At 39.9% G+C, this 14,595-nt stretch overlaps 1 protein-coding gene across 1 annotated transcript in view; it reads right to left on the bottom strand.

Moving 5' to 3' along the window:
* Nucleotides 1-12,595, bottom strand: part of LOC106084257 (E3 ubiquitin-protein ligase HECW2) — an 82,111-nt gene extending 69,516 nt beyond the window's left edge. Inside the window, exons 1-3 of the mRNA XM_013247828.2 lie at nt 11,160-12,595; nt 5,550-8,296; nt 5,314-5,480 (exon numbers count right to left, since the gene is read on the bottom strand). Of these exons, the coding sequence (XP_013103282.2) occupies nt 5,314-5,480; nt 5,550-8,296; nt 11,160-11,973 (3,728 nt within the window). The 5' untranslated portion in view covers nt 11,974-12,595. The remainder of the gene's footprint in view (nt 1-5,313; nt 5,481-5,549; nt 8,297-11,159) is intronic.
* Nucleotides 12,596-14,595: the final 2,000 nt, after the last annotated feature.

Raw genomic sequence — 14,595 nt, 5'->3', positions numbered from 1 at the left:
AAAAAACAAAAAAATAAATAACATAATTTAAAAAAATTAATACTTTGTTATTCGACCACCGCGTCTTATAACTTCTTTTAAACATCGATTGGACTAATTTAGCGGTTATATTTTGGTCTATATTAGTCCATTCCTCCATTATCACCTGTTGCATTTGACTCTTGCTCGAAAAATTGCGCGTTCTCAATTTGCGTTCGAGATGTTCCCAAAGATGTTCAATTGGGTTCAAGTCGGGACTTTGAGGAGGAGTTTTAATGACTTTGGGGCAGTTATACAGCATCCACATCTTGGTATTTAAAGCAGAATGTTTGGGGTCATTATCTTGATAATATTGAAAGTTATTACCAAGCCCAAGTTTTACAGCACTATCTTTTAAATTCCTCTTTAAAATGTCAATGTAATACTTATGATCCATTACTCCATTAATAATTTCAAGATTTCCCGCTCCTGAAGCCGCCATACACCCCCAAACCATTAAACCACCTCCACCATGTTTTACAGTAGCAACTGTGTTTCGTTCTTCAAGCTCTGTATTTGGTTTTCTGTACACTATGACCTTTCCATCGCACCCAAAAAGATTAAACTTGCTCTCGTCTGCAAAAATGACTGTTTTCCAAAATGATTCGGGCTGTTTTACATACATTTTTGCGAAGTTTAGCCTTTTCACTCGGTTTATTTTATTTATAAAGGGCTTCTTACGTGCAGTTCTTCCTCTGTAACTATGCCTTTTGAGTGTATTTCGAATTGTTTGTGTAGTAACTTCCTTCCCTAAATATTCCATAGTGTTTTTACGAAGAATGGTCGCATTTGTCTTCGGAGTTTTCTGAACTTGCCGCACTAGCCAACGCACATCTCCAACTGAAAGTGCTTTTGGTCGACCAGATCTTGGTTTATTGTCAACAGTTTTCGTTTCTGTCCACTTTCTGATGATGGATTGTATAGTAGATCGTGGTCTATTTAATATTTCACTGATAGTTTTTTGAGTTAAACCATTCCTGTGGTGTTTTATTATCAAAACTTTTACCTCATCAGAAACCTCGTTTTGCTTACGACCCATTTTGACAAAAACTATATTTTCAATGAAATTAAATATTTGCTGTCAAGGGCAAAGCCTCCTTTACTAAATAAAACAGAAAAGGGGGATTCCCAAATAATATTTGAATTTGACTTTGATGATAGCACATCAATGATGAATACTTTTTTTGTTCTGTTTTTGGTGTTATTATATAAAATTGCATTTTTTGCGCTAATTAAATTTATTTTTTGAATTTATTTTAAAACATATTACGAAAAATAAACTATTGCATAAAACTGCATTATTTGTTTACTTTAAATTTTCTTCAATTACCCAAAATAAGTGAATTTATTATCAATTTTGCTAATGATGAATACTTTTTTTGACCGCTGTATCTGACTATTTGGAAAAGATAAAAGATAATCCCAATCCCTAAATCGAATAATGACTCGGTTGATCACCATAACTTATATATGAAGCTCAGAAGATTTTTCAATTTTAGCGATACTTCTATCAAATTGGTTCAATCATATCTTAGTAATCGGCAACAATCAGTGTACCTAGGTGATTCAATATCAGAGCAGATTCTAGTGCCCAAGGGAGTTATACAAGGCTCAATAACTGGTCCGCTCCTTTTTTCGATCTACGCAAACGATCTTCCTACCCAACTGGTCCATAGCCAAATCCTTATGTATGCTGATGACGTGTAGTTATTCCTAAACGGCTCTGTTAATAATATTAGTGAATGTGTTGCAAAACTCAACGAGAATTTGGCCAGTGTCTATAATTGGCCTACAGCAAATGGTTTATTTCTGAACCCACAGTAATCGAAAGTGATTGTTATTCACAAAAAAAAAAATAATTAAGTTTGCGAGACCTGAGTATCACCATAAATCAACAGAAAATTGATATTGTGTCTAGTGCTAAGAATTTACAATAGGTGTAATTTTTAACAGTTCTTTAACTTGGTCAGCCGGGCAGACATATGCACAGCTGTGTGCACTGTGGATAACACACTCTTATACACCAATCGAAATTCGAATTCTGTTAGCAAAGATATTCTTGATTCCTGGTCCGATCTATGGATGTGAACTTTTTCTAAACTGCGATTCACTAAGCGAACGAAAATTAAATGTAGTATTCAACAGCATTATTAGGTATGTCTATGGTATAAGAAGGACTCAACATGTTTCTCGCTTGGCTACTTCCCTTTATGGCTGTAGCTTCGGCAATCTTCGACAATACTTAAAATTAGATCTCTACTATTCTTATATAAAATCATTTGGAAGCAAACACCTAAATACCTCTATGACAAATTAATATTTGCCCGATCTAGACCAAAAACGACTTTTGCAGATGCTGTGAGGACATCCAGGAAGAAGATACTATAAAACACCTTCCGTGTGTGTGTCCCGCAATAGCAGTCAGAAGGAGTTCCACTTTAGGTTCTCATTTCTTTGAGAATCTATCTGATTTAGCGGATGTAAACATTCGCAAGTTGTTGGGCTTTTTAAAGTGAGCTGGATGGCTCAACGGTAGGAATTAGGAGGCGTCTCCTCCTTCTGTTCCTGTGGTATCACAATGGAAGAAAACGTCTAAGTGAGTTTGATGGCAGACCTGCCCTCCAATGATGACAAAGCCGCCCAAAGGGCTATGGGGGCATGGGTTGCCTGAAGTTAGTGCAGATTAACCTGCACCATTCAGAGACAGCCAAAGATGAGCTTCTGAAAACAATGGGTACAAGTACTGTGGTTACGAAATAACGTAAATTAAATCTTATCTCCCCCCAGCAGAAGGAAAGATTAGAAGCTGTATCGTAGCCAGTAGAGATGTAAACCCAACTCTGATTTCTCGTTTCAGCGATGAAGACTTAACGGTAGTGCTTTGGAGAGACCGCACAAGTCAAAATTGGTTCTTGCCTTTATACACCTATCTACAGATACAGTCCAAAGTTCGCCCAGCTGATGCAAGGACAAGGGACTTGACATTGTGCTAGGTGCAACGTCAATGCACACCACAGTCTCCGGTGAGGCACGGATACCAACAAGGGCGGTGAGTCAGTTTATGATTAAATTTTATCCTAGGGCAATAGAAATCTGGGGCAGAAACGTCTGTACCGTATGCTCCTTTTCGGATCACTATAAGATATGTTTACAGGTCGAGGACGATATGAGGAAGAGGAGAAACCCGAGAAGGACAAACTGAGAGAAATTCTGGAAACATGTGAAGAAGCTGGCGCCCTCTACGGGGCCTCTGGCAAAGGAACTGGAGGCCGCAGGCATGTCCGAACGAGTACTGCCGCGTAAAATCAGCCATGGTGGTCAACGGAGCTGAAGCGAGAGAGCACGGCAGAGGGCTGTTACGAATATCATCAGGCCCTTGGCTAGTTCAAGAAGGAAACGTGGAAGGCGAAATCCATCATCCTGGGCGAAATTCTGTGACGTATTGAAAAGCTCTCGAAAGATCTTAGCACTCTTAGCATCCGGAGGAGCTACACCGAGATTTGTCAGGAAGATGTCGGTGATCAAGATATCGCAATACCTATATATGCGGCCTTGGCGGTTGACCTCATCAGAGAAATCGTTGACGTGGTGAAGATTGTGTCCGTACCTAATGGTATATTCCGTCACTCCTGCAGGAGTCGCTTGGAGTGACCCTGCGCTGGCTAGAACGGATTTTGCGAGCGAGCTCCCAGAAATGGGTTGAAGATCAACACAAGGAAGAAGGTGCTAGTCCTCTTCAGAAGAAGAAGGAAGTTCAGAATCTCCTCTTTCGACGGGATCACCCTGCAGCTGTCGAAAGAAGCGAAGAACAGAGTAAAAAGGCCGTAAGGCACTGCTCGCATTTTACTCCTGCAGGAGGATGTGCGGAAGAAGAAGGAAGAGGTAACCTGCAAAATGATTATATACGACCATTGTGAGACCAGAACTGATCTATGCGACACTGAGGCACTGAGATTCGAACCGCGGGGAGCCTTGGCAGTGATGCGGGATATGCGACCAATTGGGCAGATTGTTTGTAGTCCAATTTGGGCAGATTGTTTTGTAGTTGGGGCAGATTGTTTGTTCAGAAGAAGAAGGAAGTTCAGAATCTCCTCTTTCGACGAGATCACCCTGCAGCTGTCGAAGGAAGCGAAGAACGGAGTAAAGAGGGCGTAAGGCACTGCTCTCTTTTTACTCCAGCAGGAGGATGCGCGAAAGAAGGGAAGTAATCTCCAAAATGATTTATTGGATGTATACGACCATTGTGAGACCAGAACTGACCTATGGGACAATGGTATGGTGGAGGGCGTGAATAAGAGGATTCGTACTAGGGAATTCGAGAAGGTCGATTCGCACCGCGGGCAGCTTGCATGCGGCAGTTGCATGCGGGATATGCAACCAATTGGGGCAGATTGTTTGTAGTCCCAGGTTAGGCCCCTGGTCCACGATGTGACGCTGACATGCGTTCCCGGACATGAAAGGATTCCAGGATATTAGGGGCGGACAAATGAACAAAGTAGAATAGATGGCAGGACGGCGTCAGTGGCAAGATGGGATTCGGCGGATAGTTGCCGGACTGCTAGAGCGCTATGGCCTGTCATCGAGATATCGCTTAGTATCTTAAAAGGGGTCATAAGCAGACACTGTGCCAAAGGTCGCATGGCGGCGCGCTTGGAAATACCACACAATGATTTCTTGATGAGGATGAGTAGAAGACTACGAAGCACTTGCTTTGTTTATGTCCAGGTCTGCAAGGACGCAGGCCCTCTTTTCCGGGGAGCCGATTCTTCTGCGATCTGGGTGATCTTGCGATCGTATCTGGGAGGTCTCGTGAGATTTGTGAACGGTGTCATGTGTGAGGTTATTTGGCTCTACAGAGCCTCCAAGTCGTAGCGGAAAATAAGGCAGCTGAAAAGCTGAACATGTATGGGTCGCTAATAAGATTAGATCATGCTACAAGAAAAGATTGTATAGGGATGAAAACTGTTTTCCGGTCTGCCTGGCTCTAAGAGTGTAGAAATACTGTGGTAGCCCAGCTGTATTCTTTTGCGCTCTTTAAGACGTTTACCCAAACATGCTATATGTCACAGTGTTTAGAGTTTGTTTAAAATTGTTTTATATCTTTTATACTGGAATATATAGGTTTGTTATAAAGTGGCCAAGTATTTAAGACCTTCATCCTCAGATGAATGCTATTTAAATGTTCACATAGGATCTAAATGGAAAGTATTATACTTCTCCATGTCGCACCCAGTATTAAGAATAGATAAGTGGACTCGGCACTCAAAAGAAGAGAATAACATTGCAATTACATACCTTAATAAAATGGTCAATTGTAGATCATGTGCCAATCTTTCTAATGCTGGCACACCTTCCACACGAAGTATGTTAATTTTTTCTCGCAAGGATCGCGAAACGTTGTTTTGGCCTTGGCGTTCTCGTAGTATTTCAATTATGTTGGGTTGTCTCAAAAATGCAATAACCTAAAAAAAAAGATCAGATATCAACATCAGGCAAAAGCGTAGATTGGGGTTGAAAGATATACTGCTTACTTTTTCATTGTAGGCCACAGGAACTTCATTGTAACCATTATTTGCCGATATTGCATTCGATGAGCTGGGTCCATTGTTATAGGGCGATGAGGATGTCGAAGATGAGGTGTAATGAGGCATATTATCGTTTTGTAAAAATTGACTTTGTCTTGAGGTGTTGGTCGCCGACGATGACGATGAGGTCGATGATGGTCTTGGTGGAGGCAAAGGAGGATTTGCCGCCGACATACAATTGCCATCAAGGGCATCGAACTGTGGATGATGCTGGCGATGGCGTATTATACGGGGACACTCAATAGGCAAACGAGGATCCATAAACGAAGTTTGCCGATTGTTGTGATCTATGAAGAACTGTTTCCCTGATTGATCCAATTTGGTCTCCCAGCTGGAGGGCAAATCTCGATTGAGCTGTGCAAAGGAATTGACCAGTGCCACCAGATCCTTGTTGTACTGGTAACGTTGAAAACACGACGGATCACGGCGTATACGTATAACCATATGTTTAAGGGCAGTATTGCGGTTGTAAATGGCCAAAGCATCTTCATTGGTATGAAGCATTGAGTAAAAATCGGGACGGCATAGCATTAAAACAGCTGGGTGAACAGACAGTGAGACATGCTGGAAATTGGATGGTGCATTTTGGTGATTATTATTGTGGGGCATGGCATGTGGTGATTGCGAGGTTTGAGTATTATCAACATTAGGTGCGGATGCATTTGAACGGTTTTCATTGGTAATGGTGCGACGAATCGACTGGTATCTGCGGTCCAATTGCTGGCGATGATGTTGCTCTCTGCCAGCGGGTCCATTAAGCGTGGCAGAACCATTGGTGCCAGGTCTTTGCCAAGATGTGGTCCTTGTGGTATGGTCAATATAAAAAATGCGGCCATGACTATCCATTCGTGCCTCCCAAGCCGGAGGCAAGGGTTCAGCGCTTGCATTGATATTGCTGCCATCAGCTTCAGCTGAAAATATGGCACTAGTACGTAACAGACCACCTGCTGCTCCTCTCTCAGGTATTGAAGGCAATCGGGTGCTTGTTATGTGGACAATTCCCATATCATCTGAGGCATTTCCATCATCTTCATCATTATCCACCACTTCTATGTGAGATGTAGCTGCGGCTGCGGCTGCAGTGGCTCCCAAATGCATGAGTTCCGCAGAGCGTGAGCGATCATCGGAGATTCGAGTATTGGCAGACGCATGAAAAGCTGGCGAAGAAGGTGGGGTTCGTGAGGAAAGATAATTATAATCTAAATGACTAGCGTGAGTTTGGCCTCCCAAGGCACCAGCACAACCACCCCCACCTCCACTGGGTGTTCCTGTACCTATGTAAGTATCGTCGAGATTATTGTTCATAGCTGCTGATGCGGCAGCTTGCTGCATACGTGCCTGTCGCCTGGCATGATGCGTTGGAGTTGGTGGACATATAAGACCAGATGAGGCTGCGGCTCCTGCCCCCACACCTCCCACACGCTTCAAGAGTCTTTGTTGGGGACGACTATGCAAAACGGGCGAGGCAGTGCCACTACCTATACCGGAAATTTGCTGCTGACCACAAGTTAAAACTTGGGCATCCGGACTCAATTGAAAATCTAATGGGGAAGCACTGCGTGTAGAGCATCCCGATGGTGGGCTACGATGACGTTTAGGTGAAAGCATTAGGCGACTGGGTGAATGTGACTGCCTATCTTCGTAGGCCGACTTTCCATTCGATAGTGTTCTTGTCAATGGTCTGTGCTGTCTCAAAGCTGACGTTGAAGGCGTCTGTGGAAATTGTGTATTGGAAGTATTCTCCTTTGTGGGAAATGCCGGAAACTCGTAGGTTTCACTTGCTGGCACTTTTTTGGTACTTATCGTATTAATGTAGCTATCGGGCCCTATTTTCTTTTTTATCAGTGGCTTAAACTTCATTGCTGGGGGAGAGGGCGTAGCATTTAACTCATATTGTGGACTTGAGTTTGAGGAATTGCTGGAATTTGCACTGTTCAGTAAGTAGAGAGGTGAATTGTTGGTGCTATTGGAATTACTGCCATAGCCATTGGGGCCACAAACACCACCATATATATCCATGGAGTCATCCGTATCTAAAATATCAAATTTAAACACGTCACCCTGTAAACGAAAATCCCTTCCAATGGCTCTGGGGGGCCAGGATCTCTCTAAGGGTCTATGCTGGGGTTGTCGAAGATGTTTTTGTCTACGCTGAATCTGAGCTTCTTTACTGGCACTGGCTGAAGCATGCAATGCTGCTGCTGCCCCCAATAAACTTTCAACTGCGGCTGCTTCTTCGTCTGCCTCTTCATCTATGGTGAAATTAGCTGATCCCACCAAGCCCTGGTTGCTATCGACTTCAAACACTGTTTCGGCTGGCACCGTTTCATAGCATTCACGAGCGATCCATAGATTAAAGGAATCTGTAGCCGTCGATGTCGTTGGTGTTGATGAAGCCGGTGATTTTACACTTGCTCGCTTCTCCTTTTTCCTAGCCCCACTTAGGGGTGTTGAAGTACCACTTTGCGGTGACAATGTCCATGACTTGCGTCGTGCACCACCACCCACGCTACCGCCACCATCGCTTCCTATGCTACCGTTATATGAGTTCGTTGGTGAGAGAGTGGTTGCCGATGCTGGCGTTTCACAGGATTTTGTTGTCAAAAGAGTTTGTTGACGTTGCTTTTGAGCCTGTTCATCTTCGGCAGCTGCAACCGAAGTTTGCTGATTGATGTGATTGTAGTCTTTTAAAGCTGAAACAAAGAAAAAAGAAATTTTGTAAATGGAATTCTCAAGTAAGGAAAGCCAAGAGACGAGCGGTGGCGACTACATAATACCCTACACCTACCCTATAAGTGGAAATTGCGAACTATGCATATCTAAGTCTGAGCCGGATTTGATGGACCTCTGTGAAGGTTTTTAGATGGGTTATAAAACAAACCCTATGAAATGTAGAGCTAATGTGTTCAAATTTTTAATAACTAGGGCTTTATATATGCAAGTACGGCGATGTATTGATGTATATATGGAACTAATACTTAATTTCCCATGAACATTCCATTAAGTAACAGGGATACTTCTTCATTAATACATTTTCGTATTTAACTCCCAAATACCTTTCATTTGAGTATCATATTGTCCCATTTGGTAAATATGTCCTGCTGGGGGCTTTTGGGGATGGGGAGAACCCGCTTTGGGCAATATGAGTATATTGCCCAAATCGGTAAAAGTGTCCTATTGGGTGTTGTTTTTGTTTCGTACTCTACTCTTAAATACCTTTCATTTGATACCCATATTGTCCCAATCGGTTAACATGTCCGTTCGAGTGGGTTTTGGGATGGTGCGTCCGCCAGGTTATTCGACCCCAAAATTTTATACCAATTTCGAGTTTTTTTGGGTACCAAAAGGTGGCATACAAAATTTCGCCTAAATCGGTGCACTCATCTCCGAGATCGGGCGTTTTTGCAAATGGTAGTATGGGGGAGGGTCCACCACTCAACCCGATTTTAAAGAGAGTCAAAGAGTGTTAACAAAGTAATAAGATATCACTAAAATGTCAGCAGAGTTCTGCAAATACTTATATAGCTTTTTGTAAATACCTTTTCAATAGGATAAAGTATGAAACAAAAACTATACAAAGTTATGAACCGATTGGGGCCATATTTGGTTTGCCTGTTGGAGACCAAAGTGGAAGTCATTGTGCAAAATTTCGACCAAACCGATAACAATTGCGCCCTCTAGAGGCAAAAACAGCATAATCGGGAGATCGGTTTATATGGAAGCTATATCAGGCTATGAACTGATTTAGACCATACTTGGCACAATTGTTGGAAATCTTATCAAAACACTTCATGTAAAATTTCAGCCAAAGCGGAAAATAATTACCGTCTCTAGCGTCTTAAGATCTCAAGATCAGAGATGGGTTTATATGGGACCTATTTCAGGTTATGAACCGATTTATATCACAATTGGCACATTTGTTAAGAGACATAACAAAACATTTCATGCAAAATTTTAGCCAAATTGAATATTAATTGCGCCATCTAGCGGCTTAAGAACTCAAGATCCGAGATCCGTTTATATGAGAGCTATATTGGAAGTTAAAAGAAAATCATTTCATGATAAATTTCAGCCAAATCAGATAATAATTGAGCAACCTAGCGGCTAAAGAAGTCAAAATCCGGGAGCTTTATCAGGTTACGAACCGATTAGACCAAATGGGGCACCGTTTTTGAAAGTTAAAACAAAACAATTCAATACAAAGCAATTCATTTTATTGAACTGGTCATAAATAGTCGAAACAAACTAATACTAATATAATCTCCTAATAAAGGTGTGTCAGAATCAGTCACCACCATACTCAAATTTCCTTTGAGATAAAAGAATTCATATAATTTTAAATTTAATATAAGAGCCCACCGTGCTGGAATTGGAATAGATGGCTAAACCAAAATTGTACCAGAATAAACTCCTATCAAGGTCTTTCACATACATATTGGGTTGCCCAAAAAGTAATTGCGGATTTTTTAAAAGAAAGTAAATGAATTTTTAATAAAAATTAGAATGAACTTTAATCAAATATACTTTTTTTACACTTTTTTTTTAAAGCAAGCTAAAAGTAACAGCTGATAACTGACAGAAAAAAAATGCAATTACAGAGTCACAAGCTGTGAAAAAATTTGTCAACGCCGACTATATGAAAAATCCGCAATTACTTTTTGGGCAACCCAATACTTTGCCATGAACATTTCATTTAGGAACTGGGCCGACTTTGTATAACAGTGTATGAATCAATGAAATGAAATGATACTTTTGTCATATCAAAGAGCAATCCCGTCCCGGATCGACCCGATAAAGTCTTTCATCGGCAAGGGCTGCCGCCTCAATGTACAACACACTGCTAGAACAACAAAAACAACCACCATGGATAAAATAACCATCCTCTTTTATAACCACTCCACTACCCACTACTACCGAGAACCCTGATACAAGCCACAGTGTCAGTGAAATCGGGCTACAAATCCGCTTTTATGGGATTAGGACCTAAATTGGAAGATCGACAATCTGCAATGAACACCAAACAAATTGGAGCTCAATGTTCCAGCTCACAACTATCTCGTGCCGGAACCAATTGCGGTACCAAATGTACGTTTTCTCCTGTTTCCAGTACTTTTGCTCATATTTTTTATCTACCCCCTTCATTTCACAACAACAATCATTTAAGCCGAAGTTCTTGCTTCGGCGAAATCGTACTAAATGTACTATTCCTCCCATTTCAGGTACAATTTGCTAAATCTTTTCGCCCACACCTTATGGGCGCCATAGACCCAAAAGGTCGTTTAACTATGTGGAATATGGCTATGGTGGCCACATTCTCTCTAGGAACAAATATTTTTTTTATAGATGGTCATATTTGACATAGTTAACTAAATATGACTAAAGGCTTACATTACAAGATAGTACATTCTAAGATCAATCTACTGGCCAAATTTGGACCAGCCACCTTTGTTTATTTGGCCACGGTGGAAACCTATACATAAGTGTTTTGAAAGATACATACGCACGTCATATGTACGTACATACGATAATAAATGATTATAGAGAGTAAAAACTTACTTCTTCCCCTTTTCTTGCGCAATATCACAATTGGCTCCTCGCTTTCCTCTTTTGAGACTGTGATATCATTCTCCAAATTTGATGAATAAATTTCAACATCAGTTGGAACATTGGATGTCACGCCAACAGCGCCTTCACACTCTTCATCATCATCATTATCGCGTAGACCGACGATGGCAGCTACGTTAGCGGTGTGGGATGGCATACACTCATTGTCTGTGGAGTTATTGGCCGGCAACTTTAGTTGCGTTTGTTGTTCATCAATCACCTCATTGTCGTCGTCTTTCATTGTGGCAGCATGATTTTGCTGTGTTGGAGCTAATTGTGTTGCTGCCGTTTCTGGTCGTGATGTGACGTCATTTGTTATTTCCAAAGTGTTAGCCAATGTCAACACTAGTTCCGGTTCTCCTGTGGCTTCATAAAAAGTTTGATTATTTTCTTGTTCGCCATCATCGCTATTGGTGTCGCCAACATTAACACTGCCTTCCTTGGCGCCTTTCGTAGCATTCGCTGCTGAGGTGGTATGGGGTTGTGTAAGTAGTATGACTTGAGAATTTGCTGCTGGCTTTAGTTTGTTTACATTATTTTGCGGTTTGTTGTCGCCACCATCGTTGTTGTTGTTCGCCTGCAATACTTCATATACTTCTGCTGTTTCATTGCTGCTGCTGTTGTTGTCAGTCCGATTATTTCGTTCATTGTATTTATTAGCCTCTACTAGATTGCCATCATCACTTTCGCCAACAACAAGTTGTTGTGTACTACATGCCATTTTGAGGAGTTTTTGACTGCGACTGTCCATTCCATACTCCCCCATTTGTGAGATAGAAATGTTCACCCATTTAGGACCACATTGGTCAATATAGTTGAAAGCAACTATCAAATTCCGTAAGAGGCATCAGCCTCCTCTTCTTTTAACTTAAAAAAATTATCTTTACATTTCCCGGCATTTCCATAACAATGAATTTTCGTATTTTTTGTTTTGGTCTCATTTTTCCTGCAACATTGAATCACACTCAATTTTGCTAGTCTCAATTTTCGTTTTCATACATCTGCTCCACTTTCAAAAAATTATAGATTTTTTCGCTGCGGAACACGGGCGACCTCAATAAATGTAATTTAAAAAGTGCTCTTTGTCGTTTCGCCGTTTTGTGAATTTTTATTGAACAAAAATTATTTCTACATTTTCATTTAGGAACAAATCATATTCCCATTTTGCTAAATTTATTATTTAAAAACTATTATTCGCTATTTTTGCAATACTAATTAGCACCGAACTCTCCCGACGTCGATAATTACTCATGAAATGTTCATTTTGATTGCTTTGATTGGAACTCTTGTTAATTTTATCAATTTTATAGAGAAATCTAGTCACATTCCTCCAATTAAAATAATTTGTTTAATTTAACTGCGCTAACATTTTCGCAAATCGAGTTTAGTTTTTCACGAACACCTAACTAAAAATTATTTTTTTTTCGGTGCCAGTCAGCTGATTATCGATAAACTTCGATGAATATGTGACACACTCAGTTACACAGTTACTCTGACGTATTTGGTAGCGTTTAATGCGCTGTTCACATTTGTAGGTCGGCTCTACAGCAGACGTTACGTACGTTATGTTTAAAATAAAAGAAAAACTCAAGGCGGATTTAACAAGGTGTTCTCAAACCCCGCTACACTGCTCATTAAATCCAGATTTAAGGCTCTCGTCAGCTGATTTTATAAAGGGAAAACAGATCTATTAAATCCGGATTTAAAGAGCAGTGTAAACGGGGTTTAAAGCTTAAAGCCTAGTACTGACTCAATTCACGGCGAAAATGTCTATTAAATTATTGTGAAATCCGATGAACTCTTTTCTATGTCAGCACACAATCAAAAGTCAAACAACAACACACAACAAAGACAACAGTATTAAAGCAGAGTTGATTCGGCCCATTTCGTGAGCATTTAATCACATTTGCAATTAAAATTGTGCAAAATTTCTCTTGATGCAGCGACATGTTGCTACTATTTTGCTCATAGAAGGCAGTACCACTTCTATGGATTATCTTTGTCACCATTTTTTATAGTGCTTTTTGACAGTTGTTCGTGTGAAAAGTCGAAGTCAGTACTAGGCTTAAGCGTTTGGTATTCTATTCTGCTTTCGGAATAGTCGCGGAAATATTTTATTGTTCCGCTAGTGGAATTTGACAGATATGTTTTGTTTTTATTTTCAGATCAAAAGACACTTTTTAACTGAAGTTATGGTTTTATTATTTTTTCGCAAATAAATAAAATAACAAAAAGAAAAAACAAACCAATGAAACCAATAAAATAAAAATGATGCCTGCAATGATGTCCGGCGTTACCACTAAAATTTATTTTTGCCATTTTCCTCACTTTAAATTCCGCCTGAAAAGCTGAACAGAATACTCAGCTTAAGGCTGGTACTAAGTTTTTTTTTGGGAAAAAATTTACCTACATCATTCTTTCGGTGGTTTGACAAGGTTACCACATTTGATTCTTTTGGGTTTTTTGCCAATATGTTGCCATTTACATATAAAAATTCATATGGCACCAACCAATTTATCAGCTGCTTACGTTCATGTTTACATACAAATGTAAGTGTTTGGACCGCATTCAAATTAATATATGTTGCTGCAATTTGAACCAAAACCCACCCCTTCGACATTAATAAATAATTAAACACAAAACTATTTAAAAAGAAACGAATTATGCTTCTACTTGTATAAAAATAATGTTGTTGTGAAAGCAAGACCAAAAGCACAACACTTTCATAATCGCTATTACTTCGTACAATAGTTTGTTATTTTAGAAGTATATTTATTTATATTTTTATATATATATACAAATAGTTTCTTATTTATGCATCCACAAACAATATTTTTTTTCCACACCGAGTAAGTATATGTGAGCAAGATTACTAACACTAACAAACATTTAATTACAATTAGAAGTTTTGCGATCGCGTTTATTTTATATAAGAAAACAACTCGTTGCGCAGCAATTGTGATTGTGATCTTTTTGGGTGTCGTGGAATGTGAATTTTCACTGGATGAAAAAACAAGTTATAGCGAAACGAACTCTTTTCATCAATATTTTCCGCTTATTTTTTTATATGGAGTTTCACCGCAAAAACCGAATATAGCACCAACCTTTAAGCAATAAAAAAATTGCAGTTAACGCATTGTGTAAACGGAATTGGAGATTTGCTCATATAAGTGTTTTTGATGGTCTTGTGTAAACGAACTATAAAACATCTGATGATAAAACGTTCGGCTTCTATTTCTTTCAGCAATGTTGCCATATAATGACATATTTCTAGTTAATGGAGAATTTTCTGTTATTGGAGGCAAAAATTTAACTGCATTGAACTTAATACAACAATAGTAAAATGATTGTCGATTATCTTATTAACAATTGGTAAGCTCTATCCCCA

Source organism: Stomoxys calcitrans, chromosome 4, assembly GCF_963082655.1.
Source record: "Stomoxys calcitrans chromosome 4, idStoCalc2.1, whole genome shotgun sequence".
Taxonomy (NCBI): domain Eukaryota; kingdom Metazoa; phylum Arthropoda; class Insecta; order Diptera; family Muscidae; genus Stomoxys; species Stomoxys calcitrans.
The sequence above is the reverse complement of the archived record's forward strand: the minus strand, read 5'-3'. Positions and strand labels throughout refer to the sequence as shown.